The 16882-nt window shown below is 34.8% G+C and overlaps 1 protein-coding gene across 10 annotated transcripts in view; it reads left to right on the forward strand.

The window, feature by feature from the left end:
• LOC142338368 (uncharacterized) overlaps positions 1-6102 on the forward strand; it is a 131915-nt gene extending 125813 nt beyond the window's left edge. For all 10 annotated transcript variants that reach the window (XM_075388088.1, XM_075388083.1, XM_075388080.1 and 7 more), the window contains exons 6-7: positions 5627-5668; positions 5759-6102. In XM_075388088.1, the coding sequence (XP_075244203.1) occupies positions 5627-5668; positions 5759-5847 (131 nt within the window). In that variant the 3' untranslated portion in view covers positions 5848-6102. The remainder of the gene's footprint in view (positions 1-5626; positions 5669-5758) is intronic.
• The last annotated feature ends 10780 nt before the right edge of the window (positions 6103-16882 follow it).

Below are 16882 nucleotides of genomic sequence, written 5' to 3' on the forward strand. Positions count from 1 at the left end.
TTTGAGACGCGAAATGTTTGTTAAACAAAATGAAGTGAAAACTTTTAAAATGGCAAAGATCCAACCAAATGTTTTTTGCATTCCGCTCTAAATCATTGTTAAGCAAGAGTGCAAAAAAATAGCAGTTATTGTTTCCTTTTCTGTTTGAAAAAGTTTAACTAGCAAATTAGTTTAGAAAAAAATGTCATCAAGTAGGAGAGAGCGCTACGAAAGTTATATATTGCCTACGTGTATATCTTCCTTTTGTTAGCGTTTTAAATCTTATATGGTGCATTAAACAGATCTTTTCAATTACTATTCACTCTAAATTTTTGTTAAGCAAGAGTGCAAAAAATAGCAGTTAATTTTTCTTCTTTTGTTTGAAAATGTTTCATTTGCAAATAAATTTAGAGAAAATTGTCATCAAGTTGCAGAGAACTTTACAAAAGTTTTACTACATACATGTATATTTTCCTTTTGTTAGCGTTTTAATTCTTATATGGTGCATTAAATAGAAATTTTCAATTACTATTCACCTGCAGTAATCTATTGCAAAAAAACTGGAGTACTGAATGTGCTTGAAACAAGTAATATTTTTATTTGATTACGCTAAAATCTTTAAAATGATATCTTTGTGAGATTTTGTGACTTAAAAGACATCTTTGTGAGATAAATCACAAAGACATCTTTGTGAGATAAAAGAATTAATGCAAACTTAAAAAGAAACAGTGGCTTGAAATGATGTTGATTCATATTCCTAAAAAAAACTACAAGGAAGAGATTGTCTACTAAATTGGCACAGAGTAATTGAAACGCGAAGTGTTTATTAAACGAACTGAAGTTAAAACTTTTAAATTGGCAAAGATCCAACCAAATGTTTTTTGCATTCCGTTCTAAATCATTGTTAAGCAAGAGTGCAAAAAATAACAGTTATTTTTTCCTTTTTCTGTTTGAAAAAGTTTAACTTGCAAATTAGTTTAGAAAAAAAATGTCATCAAGTAGGACAGAGCATTACGAAAGTTATATTGCCTACGTGTATATCGTCCTTTTGTTGGCGTTTTAATTCTTATATGGTGCATTAAACAGGTCTTTTCAATTACTATTCACTCTAAATTTTTGTTAAGCAAGAGTGCAAAAAATAGAAAAATAGCAGTTAATTTTTATTTTTCTCTTTGAAAATGTTTCATTTGAAAATGATTTTAGAGAAAATTGTCATCAAGTTGCAGAGAACTTTACAAAAGTTTTACTACATACATGTATATTTGGTTTTGTTAGCGTTTTAATTCTGATATGGTGCATTAAATAGATCTTTTCAATTACTTTTCGCCTGCAATAATCTATTGCAAAAAACTGGAGTACTGATTATGCCTGAAACAATTAATAATCTTATTTGATTATGCTAAAAGCTTTAAAATGATATCTTTGTGTGAGATTTTGTGACTTAAAAGATATCTTTGTAAGATAAATCACAAAGACATCTTTGTGAGATAAAAGAATTAATGAAAACTTAAAAAGAAACTGTGGCTTGAAATGATGTTGATTCATTTTCCTAAGGAAGAGAATGTCTACTAAATTGGCACAGAGTATTTGAAACGAGAAATGTTTGTTAAACAAACTGAAGTGAAAACTTTTAAAATGGCAAAGATCCAACCAAATGTTTTTTTGCATTCCGCTCTAAATCATTGTTAAGCAAGAGTGCAAAAAATAGCAGTTATTTTTTACTTTTCTGTTTGAAAAAGTTTAACTTGCAAAATAGTTTAGAAAAAAAATGTCATCAAGTAGGAGAGAGCATTACGAAAGTTATATTGCCTACGTGTATATCGTCCTTTTGTTGGCGTTTCAATTCTTATATGTTGCATTAAACAGGTCTTTTCAATTACTATTCACTCTAAATTTTTGTTAAGCAAGAGTGCAAAAATAGCAGTTAATTTTCTTCTGTTTGAAAATATTTCAATTTAGAGAAAATTGTCATCAAGTTGCAGAGAACTTTACAAAAGCTTTACTACATACATGTATATTTTCCTTTTGTTAGCGTTTTAATTCTTATATGTTGCATTAAACAGGTCTTTTCAATTACTATTCACTCTAAATTTTTGTTAAGCAAGAGTGCAAAAAATAGCAGTTAATTTTTCTTCTGTTTGAAAATATTTCAATTTAGAGAAAATTGTCATCAAGTTGCAGAGAACTTTACAAAAGCTTTACTACATACATGTATATTTTCCTTTTGTTAGCGTTTTAATTCTGATATGGTGCATTAAATAGATCTTTTCAATTACTTTTCACCTGCAATAATCTATTGCAAAAAACTGGACTACTGAATATACCTGAAACAAGTAATAATTTTATTTGATTGAGCTAAAAGCTTGAAATTGATATCTTTGTGAGATTTTGTGACTTAAAAGATGTCTTTGTGAGATAAATCACAAAGACATCTTTGTGAGATAAAAAAATTAATGAAAACATAAAAAGAAACGGTGGCATGAAATAATGTTGATTCATTTTCCTAAAAAGACTACAAGGAAGAGATTGTCTACTAAAAAGGCACAGAATAATTGAAACGAGAAATGTTTATTAAACGAACTGAAGTGAAAACTTTTAAAATGGCAAAGATCCAACCAAATGTTTTTTGCATTTCGCTCTAAATCATTGTTAAACAAGAGTACAAAAAATGGCAGTTATTTTTTCCTTTTCTATTTGAAAAGTTTAACTTGCAAGTTAGTTTAGAAAAAAATTGTCATCAAGTAGGAGAGAGCATTACGAAAGTTATATTGCCTACGAGAATATCTTCCTTTTGTTAGCGTTTCAATTCTTATATGGTGCATTAAACAGATCTTTTCAATTACTATTCACTCTTAATTTTTGTTAAGCAAGAGTGCAAAAAATAGCAGTTAATTTTTCTTTTTCTGATTGAAAATGTTTCATTTGCAAATAAATTTAGAGAAAATTGTCATCAAGTTGAAGAGAACTTTACAAATGTTTTACTAATTACATGTATTTTTCCTTTTGTTAGCGTTTTAATTCTGATATGGTGCATTAAATAGATCTTTTCAATTACTTTTCACCTGTAATAATCTATCGCAAAAAACTCGACTAATGAATATGCCTGGAACAAGTAATAATTTTTATTTGATTACGCTAAAAGCTTTAAACTGTTATCTTTGTGAGATTTTGTGACTTAAAAGATATCTTTGTGAGATAAATCACAAAGACATCTTTGTGAGATAAAAGAATTAATGCAAACTTAGAAAGAAACAGTGGCTTGAAATGATGTTGATTCATATTCCTAAAAACAACTACAAGGAAAAGATTGTCTACTAAATTGGCACAGAGTAATTGAAACGCGAAGTGTTTATTAAAAGAACTGAAGTCAAAACTTTTAAAATGGCAAAGATCCAACCAAATGTTTTCTTTACAATCCGCTCTAAATCATTGTTAAGCAAGAGTGCAAAAAATAGCAGTTATTTTTTCCTTTTCTGTTTGAAAAAGTTTAACTTGCAAATTAGTTTAGAAAAAAATTGTCATCAAGTAGGAGAGAGCATTACATAAGTAATATTGCCTACGTGTATATCTTCCTTTTGTTAGAGTTTTATTTCTTTATGGTGCATTAAACAGATCTTTTCAATTACTATTCACTCTAAATTTTTGTTTAGCAAGAGTGCAAGAAATAGCAGTAAGTTTTTCTTTTTCTGATAGAAAATGTTTCATTTGCAAATAAGTTTAGAGAAAATTGTCATCAATTTGCAGAGAACTTTACAAAAGCTTTACTAGATACATGTATATTTTCCTTTTGTTAGCGTTTTAATTCTGATGTGGTGCATTAAATAGATCTTTTCAATTACTTTTCACCTGCAATAATCTATTGCAAAAAACTGGAGTACTGAATATGCCTGAAACAAGTAATAATTTTATTTGATTAGGCTAAAAGCTTTAAATTGATATCTTTGTGAGATTTTGTGACTTCAAGGATATCTTTGTGAGATAAATCACAAAGATATCTTTGTTAGACAAAAAAATGAATGAAAACTTAAAAAGAAACATTGGCTTGAAATGATGTTGATTCGTTTTCCTAAAAAAACTACAAGGAAGAGATAGTCTACTAAATTGGCACAGTGTATTTGAAATGCGAAGTGTTTATTAAAATATTGAGGTGGAAAACTTTTAAATTAGCAAAGATCAAACCAAATTTTTTTTGCATTCGGCTCTTAATTTGTGTTAAGCAAGAGTGCAGAAAATAGCAGTTATTTTTTCCTTTTGTCTTTGAAAAAGTTTAATTTGCAAATAAATTTAGAAAAAATGTCATCAAGTAGGAGAGAACATTACAAAAGTTTTACTGCCTACATGTATATCTTCCTTTTGTTGGCGTTTTACTTCTTATGTGGTGCATTAAACAGATCTTTGCAATTCACCTGCAATAATCTATTGCAAAAAACTGGAGTGCTGAATATGCCTGAAACAGGTGATGTTTTTTGTTTGGTTCCACGAAAAGCCCTAAATTGATATCTTTATAAGATTCTGTGACAAACCTTGTTTCAACTAACAAAAAACTTGATTTGGACTCATGCAAAAAATGACTAGAGAACAAATATAACCTGATACATCAGTAATGTTGCACAAAATTACTGCATTATGTCCCTTAACTCACAACTGATACAGAAATTTTTTTAAAAAATTAAAACATTATGCATAAATTAACAGACTGTTAATCAATATGACCGCTCAAAATTAACAATATGACAGCTGAAAGTAGAAAAACGGCACAAACATAACGCAACTTCATTTTTCCCAAAACGTTGACATTTTCAAACAAATTGAGATTAAATATCTCCTTTCCGTTTTATAATTTTACTCTGAAGCCAAGAAATGACAACAGCAAAAAAATTAATAAAAACTATGAGAAGAGGTGAATTCAGTTCAACTTACCCATTTTGTCCCTTGGAAAATTGAAAAAATGTTTTTGCATATGAAATATTTTTCTCATAAACATTAAATCAAAAGCGTTTTCTCAATATATTCTAAAAACAACAAGCAAATACAAGCAACAGTACAAATAAAAAAAATGACCTGCTGAAAACAATTAAAAAAAATAAATGTTATGAATTTTTCTACAGGAAGAATTTATAGGAGAATAAGAGTTTATGAAATCGTGTATGGCACCCTAAGTGTTCTCAAAATTATAAGAAGGGAAGCGAAAATTGAAACTTACCAGAAATAAAATGTAGAATATTGTCAAAGCTCAAACGAAATGAACCCGCTGAAAAGTACTTACGAAAAAGTCAATTCGAGAATCAGCAATTTAATTTATCAATTACCAAAGAATTATTGAAACTCAAAACCGCACCGTTAATTTCAAAAATCTTTTTTTTCTATTAAAAATCTGGCTAAAGTTTTGGTGTATTTATTTGGCGACAGCGATGATAAGCCTTATTTGAGACTATCAAAAATAAACTCTCTAAAACATTGGAAACACGATAAAACGCACAGTGGGGGGGCGGGGGAGGGGGAAGGTTGACACCTAACAGAAAGTTTTGAACTTGCGTCCAGATGACCATTAAACCATTTATAACACAATTTTCTATTATCAGCAAAAATGTTTTCGAAAATCATATTTAAAAAATCCAACTCACATAGGTTTAAAATTCTACTTCAGGGTACGGGGGCAGTCAGAAGCGAGTTGACTCTGCATTACAAGGTAAAAATGTATTTTTTGATAACTTTGCAAACGACGCAGTTTATCTGAGTAGCTTATCTAATGTTTTAAAAACTTTTTTAACCGTTTCAGTCAAGCAAACAATCTGGACAATATCAACCACCTTTCTTCTATCAGTACTCTACAACCAATTTTTAATTCAGATAAGCTGCAGATCCTAATGATATGATGTTTCCGTCCCTTAAATTGTAAATTGTCATCAACTAATCAATTGATTCTCATATGACGTCATCTAGTGCTACGATGACATTCGACACGAAACTTCAAGGCCAGGTTTTACCGATGTTCAAAATGTTACGCCGACAACTCTCCAAAATAACAGTCCTATATTTGTAAAAATCATATTTGTGAAATGCTAATTTGTATTAAATTATGGATCATGTATTGTTTATTTCAAGATTTAAATTTAAGTTCATAGAAAATAAATTAAGAAATGCTAACAAAAATTGTTTTGAAATAATTTTAAAAGGCACACTAAATGAAGTTCAATTAATTTAATTACTGAGTTCGAAATCATTATTAAATCATCTGTTGTAAATATATAACAGAAGCGCCATCGTGAAAAGAAAAATTATACACTTGCGAACTGTTGTTTCAATATCTAAAAACACAACAGGAATCAGTGGTAGAAATATTAACCCATAACACAGTGCTAGGGACAAAATGACTAGCAACAGTTATTTGTTGCTAGTCATTTTGTCCCTAGCCCTGTGTTATGGGTTAAAATTTCTACCACACTGATTCTTGTTGTGTTTTTAGATATTGAAACAACAGTTCGCAAGTGTATAATTCTGGTCTGGCCAAAGTCTGTTCGGTCTGGCCAATACCTATCTTTGGGTATGGTCAGTCTGGCCAATACCTGTCTTGGGTCGCGGACTTCATCCTGGGTTGCAAACACTAAAAACTCAATGGTTAACCGAATTACAAAAGCAGCGTCCTACGAAAAGATTCTGTTTCCTTAAAACTTATTCAAATATAGGCAACGTCTGCAAGAATTTTGTGAAGACCCTAATAGAATTAAATTGTCGATTGATTAAGGAGAGAAAATTTGATAAGTTGCAATCTGAAGATGAAATGGTGCGGAAAACTGTAACAGAGCATTATTTGATGGACCATTGGCGCAATCAATCATCGTAGAAAAGTTGTCATAAAGAAAATTATGTCTCTGAAGCACGCCTTAAGAAGGTCTCACTTGGTTATTCGGATACTGCATACAGAAGGAATGGACTGAACCGGTACTGATGACTTGTGATCAATTGCGGACAGTTAGATTGCTAGGCTTGATGATGTTGACTAGCTGCAAACTAAAGACAAACAAACAAGGGTGACCGGACAATAGATCAAAAGGACAACAGATCGAAAACAGAAAAATTTGGACAATAGACGGAAAATTAATCTCTATTCTTATTGGTTGAAAAAAAGCATTATCTGTGAGCTGCAATATAATTACCACATTATGGCCATGCCTCGCTAGGGTGACTTGCAAGAGAGCAGAAGTGAAAAAAGCCGATTGAAAGAGTTTCGAAAATTGATTTACATTATTAGTCAATAAATTTTGCAGCCAATTAAATTGCTTTCTGAAATGAGACTACCAAATTCTCAGCCAATCATAACTGATTATTTGAGAAAAGAATTTTTAATATTTTCTAATGAAAGAAACTGAAAGCGGATCAAAAAATAATTATCCTCAAAAAAAAGAGGCCATGATCGTGCCTTAGCGGCCTATGGGGCTTGATATGAAACTATCACAACCAAACATAAGACCAATTAACCCACTTAAGTACTGTTTTTGGTAATCAACTAACAAATTATGGTAATTAAGGGCAAAATTTACTTTTGGCTGTTTTAAAATAAAGTCAGGTTTCGGCGCTTTCTAACGTCGGTTCTTTATAACGTCGGCTCTCTTGCACGTATTCCTCGCTAATCATGGCCAGACCTTAGCGGACCGTGGGACCTGATATGAATCTATGACAACCGAACAAATCATCACAAAAGAACATGTTAAATGCTGTATAATAAATGAGCGCTCAAATCTGATTGGTCAAAACGCAACTTAATTATTTAATTTTCGATCTTCGGCCCATTTTTCGCTTTCAATCTGTTGTCTTTCGATCTATTGTCCTAGCACCGCAAACAAGTACGATTTAAGCTAGTAAACAATTTACATCAATGAAATTGGAGATTAAACGTATAAATCAATGAAATAGCAATCTTGAACATTATTAAAAATAACAACATATATATCTGGCACAACATAGCCTACCTTTGTAGCAAAGCGATAGCTATAATGTTAGCCCAAAATTAGAGCTCGAAATTGGAAAGAGGCCGAAAATCTAAATTATAGAAATTGGAAAAAAGTACTAGACAAAGAACTCAATTATTAATTCATTTAAAACACTAAAGCAATTTGCATCAAGGAAAAATGGATAGCAGTGCTCTTTCGATTACTGACAACAACAATGTACGAAATGTTCAGGTGGGCCTTTCACCGCTGGATACCCTACAAGTTAATTAATGAGATAATATTCAAGGATTTGCTTGCTAATGAGTAACAGCGCAATTGTGGGAATTCCATAGAAATCGTTTAAAAAGTATAACTGCAGTGAGAGGCTGCAAAAAGCAAGTTGCTCAATTCGAAAATCGTCACCACCATTTTAAAAGTTTATTGGCCCCAGAGGGACTGTAGCCCGCCAAAAACAGAAAAATTGGACAATAGACCAAAAATTAATCTGTATTCTTATTGGTTGAAATTAAGCATTTTTTTCGTGCTGCAATATAACTACCACATTATGGCCATGCCTCGCTAAGGTGACTTGTAAGAGAGCCAAAGTGAAAAGAGCCGACTGAAAGAGTTTCGAAAATTTTTTTACATTATTAGTTGATAAATTTTGCAGCCAATCAAATTGCTTTCTGAAATGAGAATATCAAATTCTCAGCCAACCATAACCGATTATTTGAGATAAAAGAAACTGTAAAAGAAACTGAAAGCGAATTAATAAATAATTATCTTCGAAATATAGAGGCCATGATCGTGCCTTAGCAGCCTATGGGGCTGGATATGAAACTATCACAACCAAAAATAAGACCAATTAACACATTCAAGTATTTTTTGGTAATCAACTAACAGTTTATGGTAATTAAAGGCAACTTTTACTTTTCGCTCTTTTCAAATAAAGTCAGGTTTCGGCACTTTCAAACGTCGGTTCTTTATAACGTCGGCTCTCTTGCACATATTCTTTGCTAACCATGGCCTTGCCTTGGTGGTCCGTGGGACCTGATGTGAATCTATGACAACCGAACAAAACATCACAATAGAATATGTTATAGGCTGTATAATAATTGAGCGCTCAAATCTGATTGGTCAAAAAGCAACTTAATTATTTAATTTTCGATCTTTGTCCCAACTTCTGCTTTCGATCTGTTGTCTTTCGATCTATTGTCCTAGCACCGCAAACAAGTACGATTTAAATTAGTAAACAGTTTTCATCAATGAAATTAGAGATCAAACGTCAAAACCAATGAACTAGCAATCTTGAATAGTATTAAAACAAAACCTAACATCTCTGGCACAAAACAGCCTACCTTTGTAGCAAAGCAATAGCTATAGTATTAGCCAAAAAATTAGAGCTCGAAATTGGAAAGATGCCGAAAATCTTAATTCTTGAAATAGGAAAAATAAGTCTTAGACAAGGAACTTACTAGTAAATTCATTTAAAACACTAGAGCAACTTGCACTAAGGAGAAGTTGATAGCAGATTTCTTTCGATTACTGACAACAACAATGTACGAAAAGTTCAGGTGGGCTTTTCATCGCTGGATACGCCACAAGTTGGCGTTGAGTTGCTACGCACGTATAGGCAAAATTTTATTTCCATCTCTAATTTTTTATTATTTCTAGCGTACTAATAAGCTACTATTCAAAGGTTTGCTTGCCAATGAGTAACGGCGCAATTGTGAAAACTCCTTAGAAACTGTTTTAAAATGTTATTGCAGTGACAGGCTACAAAAAGCAATGTTGCTCAATTCGAAAATCGTCATCGGTAGCTCTTAAATTCGCCGCCAATTTTATTGTTTAATGGTCCCAGAGATACTGTAGCCCGCCGAAAATTTTTAAATAGAGGAGCGCTCTCCGTGTAACAAAACTTTTTTCTAGTTTTAAAGTTTTATCTTTTTTTATTTTTATAGTTTATTGGTCCCAGAGGGACTGCAGCCCGCGAAAAATGTTTGAATAGGGGAGCGCTCTCCGTGTAACGAAATCTTTTTCTCACTGAGTTTCAACGAAACTAAAAGAAAGACAGTTTTCTCAGATCTGAAAAAGAAATTATCACTGTGAAAAATTCACAATTTGATTTTCCGCTTTTGTCCAATCCGCTTGATTTTCCGAAACCGACATTTTTACACGAAGTGGAAAATAAATACACACGCGTTGAGGCTGAGTTTTCACAAAATGCGTAGGAAAGTACAAAAACTGATTAAGGGAAAACTTTTTATTATCAGTCGTCTATTAGTTATCGTAATATTACGAGTTTTAGTTGTAGTTTGTAGTACAGTCATAGTCCTGTGATGTGGAGAAAAAGGGGGAAATAGCAAATTCAACACAACAACACACAGCAAAAGCAGCCGCAGAAAACGGCTTCCTTCCTATACATCATCAAAATATTACAAAAAAAATTGACTTGAGCACTAGGTAACGTGTTACTGTGTCTTGCGTTTAAATTTTTCTTGAGTACATAATTCAGCAAGTTCTTTTGTGTCTTGTATTGAAAGTTATTCTTGAGCAGTATATTATTTGTTTCTGTGTGTTGTCCCTACAATTAATTGGAGCTGCAATTCAAATGTTATGAAACACAGCTTCTGGTATTTCAACTCTGAGTACAAAAGGCAAAACCAACAAAATTTTAAGTTCAGATAGTTTTGCCTAAAGAGTTCTGAGACATATATCTTTGTCTTCGATTTGTGTTTCTGTCGAATTGAACAGTTTTACATATATAGATCCCGTATTGTGTGATCTGTACCATCGCAGTGGGATTCATTTGTGAAAGAACTAAGTTTAGCAAATAGTTACAAACTGAACTGTAATGTTACGATTGGAACGTAGCGAATATACTGTTACAAACGCGAACCGCAAAAACAGATTATCCGGACAGATTCTGAAAAGTTGAAACGAACTGTGTGATGCAATTTTTTTGTCGCAACCAATTGGGAGAGCAGCCGTTACATTTGGTCCGCTGACCTGGACAGTGGAAAACAAACTGTTGTCCAATTTATTGAGTGAATTACGAAGCTAACTTCTCAACGAGGTAATCAGTAAAGAATCAATCTGCATTCTAAACTACAGAGCAAAGTGATTCGTTCACGGAGTTGCAATAATCTAGACAAGCAGATTAGGACCTACTCAGAGCAGCTACAACAAAAGCATAAGAAGGTTACGATATAAAGAACAAAGACCAGCCCAGCAAACTCAACTGGTAATCAAAAGATACAAGGTATTGAAAACCAATTCCAGCAGCTGTTCGACAATTAGAGCGGTTTTAATTTGCATCGAACAAAACAACAGGGGTCCTTCAACATTTAAACGCCGTCCGGTTCCCGTAAACCCAGAAAACTATGTCAAATCAGCTAAAAGTTCGGTTCTACAGAACTTTGAATCAGAACCAACTACAGATAATTCACAGCCAGTAGAAAAAAATCATTATCTCTCAGCGGAAAAATGTATTAAAAACAAAAACAGCGGCTCGAAGTCCTCGAACCAGAGGTTAAGGAAACCCGAGAAACCTGCTGCGTTGGAGAAGACTTTTTCGTCCAAGCTTCGACTGAAGAAAATGGAATTCGAGACAAAAAGAAAAGATTTTGAGCTAGAGATGCAAATTTTCGAAGGAACGGTGTACTAAACCTAAAATACCACAAGCAAGCCTTTGGCATAAAATACTTAGACTCGGGTGATGATGCTGCTCCGAGTAAACGCAGCAGGTCCCCTTTCAAATGGAAAGAGACCAGAAACAGAGATGCATCGTCATGACTTGATTGATGACATAAACCTGAAAAGGCATAACCATAACTGCAAACGTTCTAAAAGTGAACCAGAAAACACAAAAACACGAGTGAATTTCGATGAAGATTGGTCATGCAAGCCAAGATCATCAAATAGAGAGCGTTAAGGCTTAATCCAGAGTCAAGTTAACTTTGTGTACGGCAAACCCAGTGGCAGCACTCAGCTACCCAAACCTAAACTAAGTTCTTTTGATGCTATTCCATTTGAATAGCCAGAGCGATCGAGTGTGTTTGTTGCTACCGTGCACCGGCGAAACATTCCTGACTCAGAGAAAATGAGCCACTTGGAAAGGCTTTTAAGTGGCAAAGCGAAGTCAGCTATATCTGGTATGGGCTATTTGGGGTCTTTCTACACTCAAGCTTTGTCTCTACTGGAACGAATAATTGGCCGACCGCATCTGATTCTTGAGGTCCAGCATGAGAAGTTGTGTAACCAACAGCCGATAAAAGCTCACGATTCACATGCATTAATTAAAAACTCAAAAAATGATATGCAATTTTGTTAACGTTCTAAAGCAATAAAAATACGAAGGCGACTTGCAATCCAATGCAACACTTTGTCTCGTCATAGAGAAGTTGCCCCAAAAACACAAAGAGAAATGGTGGTTTTATGTAGATAAGTGCCAGGAAGATAGACCTGATCTAATTGAAAAATGGTCTTTTGATCTTTCTTGAAAAATGGTTAGAAAGCATGGCGTTCGTGCACGAAGGATTTTCTGCATTCAAAGAAGAACGCAAAGAAGACAGACGCAACAGCAAACGAGAAAAACGATTTTCGAAGACATCAAACTTCAGTGCAGGTTCAAACGTAAAAAAAAATGAAGCCAACGCAAAGCAATCAATGTCCGCTTGCTGATGGCACCCATCGTATTTAAAACTGCACGTTATCCAAAAACATGAATGTTAATGATCGATATGTTGCAGCGGGGAAGCAACGCTTATGTTAATGATGTCTAGGAAAAAGACATGCAATCAAAGGTTGTAAAGTCAACTTTTGCGGTATAAATGGATGTACAAAAAGCGCAACCAACTGCTACACGCAGAAAAACAAATGGATGAGGGCAATCACGTAGTCAACGTAAACGCTGAAACAACAAATCAAAGTAACGAAGTTACAAGCCTTCTTCATATAATTCCCGCCTCAATACAGAATGCACGCAACCAACTGAACACATATGATTTTCTCGATAGTAGATCAACTGTATCATTCATCATAGTAGATCAAAGTGTTCAAAATAATTTGCAAGCCCACGGCACCGAGGAATTGCTTAAAATAGCCGGCATACACAGAACGAATGATCTCAAGACGGAAAAGGCTCCTTCAACAACAAAGAGACTGCTTTCAAAGGTGCACTCAATTGAAGCGTTTAAAAATACATCAATTTAACTGGAAAATACAAACTATGACTACAGCAAACTGATACAAAGTTTCAGCTACTTGAGCGTACTTCCCAATAGAAGTCTCAATTTGTTAGAAGTTGGCATCAATCTAGGCAAAGATGCCTACGAACTACAAAAGGATTTAAAATAGAAGACAGGAACACGAAGTGAACCCGTCGCTGTCCTAACGGATTTAGAATGGTTAGTCAGTGGACATATAAAGGGCAAGAGAGGACAAAATGTTTGTCATTTTGTCAGCACAGAAGACGCAAAAATGGCTGAAAAATATCATTTGTGGTGGATTATTGAAACCTATGCTTCCAAAATCAACGTTGTCAGTCAGTAAGAGAAAGAGCAACAAACTCAGAAGGTCTACGAGAGGGGTGCGAAGTGTGCATTTTCTGGAGTGAACCAGAACCTGATCTCCCGAACAACTACGAATCAGCCCCAGGTCAGCTCTACTCACTCAGAAGAAGATTCCAACGAGACCCAAACTTGAGAGAAATGTATCAACAGTCAATTGATACAGATGTTGAAAAAGGATTCGCTAAGGTCATCGGTAAATTGAAAGTCAAAGGCTTTTTCGGAAAAGACAGGCACTTGCCACACCAGACGGTAGTGAACCCAAGCAAGCCTGGTAAAGTTCGCCGTGTTCGCAACGCAGCCGCAGAAAACAAAGATGTATGCCTGTATGACAAGTTGTTAGCCGGACCCCGTCTTTTACGCGGATTGATCGGGGAAATGTTTCCGATTCAGAAGGGCCAATAGCCCTAACCGCGGTTGTTGAATGTATGTTTTCGCAAGTGCAAATTCCTGAACAAGATGAAAACTGCTTCAAATTCTTTTGGCGACAAACAATGAACAAACTTGTGCAAACCTACGAGTATCAACGTCACGTTTTTCATGCAAAGAGTTCAACATCATGTGCAAACAAGGCTCTTAAATAAGTGGCAATCGACACCGAGGACGAGTTTTCATTTGGAGCAAACGCGACTCAAAAAAACTACTACATGGACGATTTCATCAATTCAGTCGACACTCCTGATAAAGCAATCAATGTTTTCAAGCAACTGCAACCTCTTCTGTCGAAACATGGATTCGAATTGAGAAAATGGACCAATTAAAACAGAGTGAACGAAGCAATCCCTGAAGACTTAAGGTCAATCAGCAACACAGAGCAATTGGCAAAAGAATCTAGAAAGGATGGTGCATGTACTGTTACTGAAGACAGTTTGAAGGTTTGCAGTGGTACTAGCAAAGAGGTTGAAAGAACATTCACCCAGAGAAAGATCTTGTCTCCAGTTTCATCAGTGTTTGATCCTCTTGGTCTGTTTGCGCCATTCAGCGGTCACATGAGACAACTCCTGAAGAGAATTTGGACCAGAAATGGGCGACATTGGGACAACTCGATTGAACCTAACGAAAAAAAAGAGTTTCTGAAATGGAAAGACCAGCTTCCAGAGGTTGCGGAAACCAGCATTGGTAGAAGACATTTCAGCACAGTCAAAAATAAAAAGGAACTTCATGTCTTCGCAGACGCATTGAAAGACACAATTTGTGCAGTGGCATATCTAACTTCGCAGCCCAAAGAATACCCGACAGACTTAGCATTTGTAGTTGGAAAGTGCAGAGTCGCTCCGATGCGACACCTTTCGATACCACGTTTGGAACTACAAGCAGCAGTCATAGAAGTCAGACGGAAGGAAAAGATAGTTAGGAACACGAATCAAAGATTCAAAATCGTAACTTTTGGACAGATTCTACCTACTACTGTTCTACAATGGATACACAGCTCTCACCGAAAACAACAAATGTTTGCAGCGAACCGAGTAGCGCAGATTCTGGATACAACTGACGTTTCACAGTGGAATAATGTGAGTGATATCGACAATCCAACCGACATCGGGACGAGCGCCATCAATGTTGATGAACTCAAGAGAATTGAGTGGCTCACTGGGCCGGCCTGGTTGAAGCAACCAGAAAACGAATGGCCTGAGCAGTTGACTTTTACATTCTTTCCGACGAACGCAATGAACAAACGGCCTTTATATCTACAACTGAAGAAAAGAAACCAATCGCTTAATGAGAATGAATTATCAAATTCGACCGACTGGTAAATACAATGGCTTATGTGCAGCGAACATTGAGCAAAACCAGACCGGCAACGAAAGTAATTGACATTGATGAAAGAGAAAATGCCAAGATAACCATCATCAGGATAATAATGCAAGAATAGTTTGCCGAAGAGATAAAAATGAGACAAAGTTGAAAAGAATATTCAAAAAACCAAAACGATTCTGCAGTTTTCACCCTTGAATGACAAAAGGGGTCTTCTTCTTTCCAAAGGTAGAACAGCTAAAAGTCAATTGGACTTCAATGCAAAGCATCCAATATTGTTACATTTAAAAAATCAGGTTGTCAAATTTTTCTTGCGTGAAAAGCACAAAGACAAAAACCATGAGGACTGAACATGTCAGGAACATTGTTCTGTAATGATTTTGGATTGTTGGCGTAAGAAAAATCAGGTTTAATAAAGAATAAATGTATAACGTGCCGAAGAAACAGAGCACAAACAGTAGCTCCAGTGATTGCAGATATATCTACATAAAATCCGGATGCTTCAAAAGCTTTTGGAAATGTTCGAGTAGACTACTTTGGCTCTTTTACAAAAAAAAATTGGTCGCCGAAATGAAAAGCGATGATGTTGTTTGTTCACATGTCTAACAGTACGAGCCGTGCATATAGAGATAGTCACAAAGCTGGATACTGCGAGTTGTCTGAACCCATTTATGCATATCATAGGTCGAAGAGTCAAGCTGATAAAAAAGGTGAGTGACAACAGGACAAATTTCGTTGGGGCAGATCGACAGTTTAAAGAGAATGTCGAAGAATGGAACAAAGACAGTATCGAAGATAATTTAGTTTAAAAAGGAATCAGATGGAAGTCCAACCCACCTATATTATCTCACTTTGGAGGCGCATGGGAGCGACTGGTCAGAAGCTTCAGGAAAGCAATGTAAGAAGTGTTGGGGAACTGATCAATTACTGAAGATGTCCTCCCAACCACAATGTGTCTTGTTGAGCAAACATTAAACGCAAGACCGTTGACAGCAATTAGTTCTGAATTGAAGAATTTGGACGCTATTACGCCAAACCACTTCTTTCTTGGCAACAAAACGTTTGTCTACAATAATTACCAAGCGCAGAGGATTTCGTCAATCATCGAAAATTCTTTCGACACACACAAGTTACTCGAATCTCATCTGGGACAAATGGAAAAAAGAATTATGCAGAAAAATGCACCAGAATGATCTCGTTTGTTTAATCAAAGATAAGGACAAACAAAGGTTTCATATAATTGGTCGAGTTACAGAAATCATCAAAAGTTCGGACGGAGCAGTTTGATCAGCAACAGTTCTAACGAAAGATGGAGTATACAGGAGGCCTCTTGTGAAGCTCGCTCACTTACTACCAATTGACGAAGATGTTTTGACGAAAGAAAACAGGACCGGCATTTGTATTAATTGTCTATTAGTCATCGTAATAGTCCAAGTCTTAGTTGTATTTAGTAGTGTAGTCATAGTCACGTGATCTGAAGAAAAAGGGGAAAATAACAAAAGCAACACACAGCAAAAAAAAGCAGCCGCAGAAAACAGCTTCCGTCCTATACATCAGCCAAATATTGCAAAAATAAACTGGCTTGAGCAGTAATTAACGTTTTACTGTGTCTTGCGTTTAAATTTTTCTTGAGTAGTAAATTGTTAC

Source organism: Convolutriloba macropyga, chromosome 4 (assembly GCF_964194025.1).
Source record: "Convolutriloba macropyga chromosome 4, txConMacr16.3, whole genome shotgun sequence".
NCBI classification, from domain to species: domain Eukaryota; kingdom Metazoa; phylum Xenacoelomorpha; order Acoela; family Convolutidae; genus Convolutriloba; species Convolutriloba macropyga.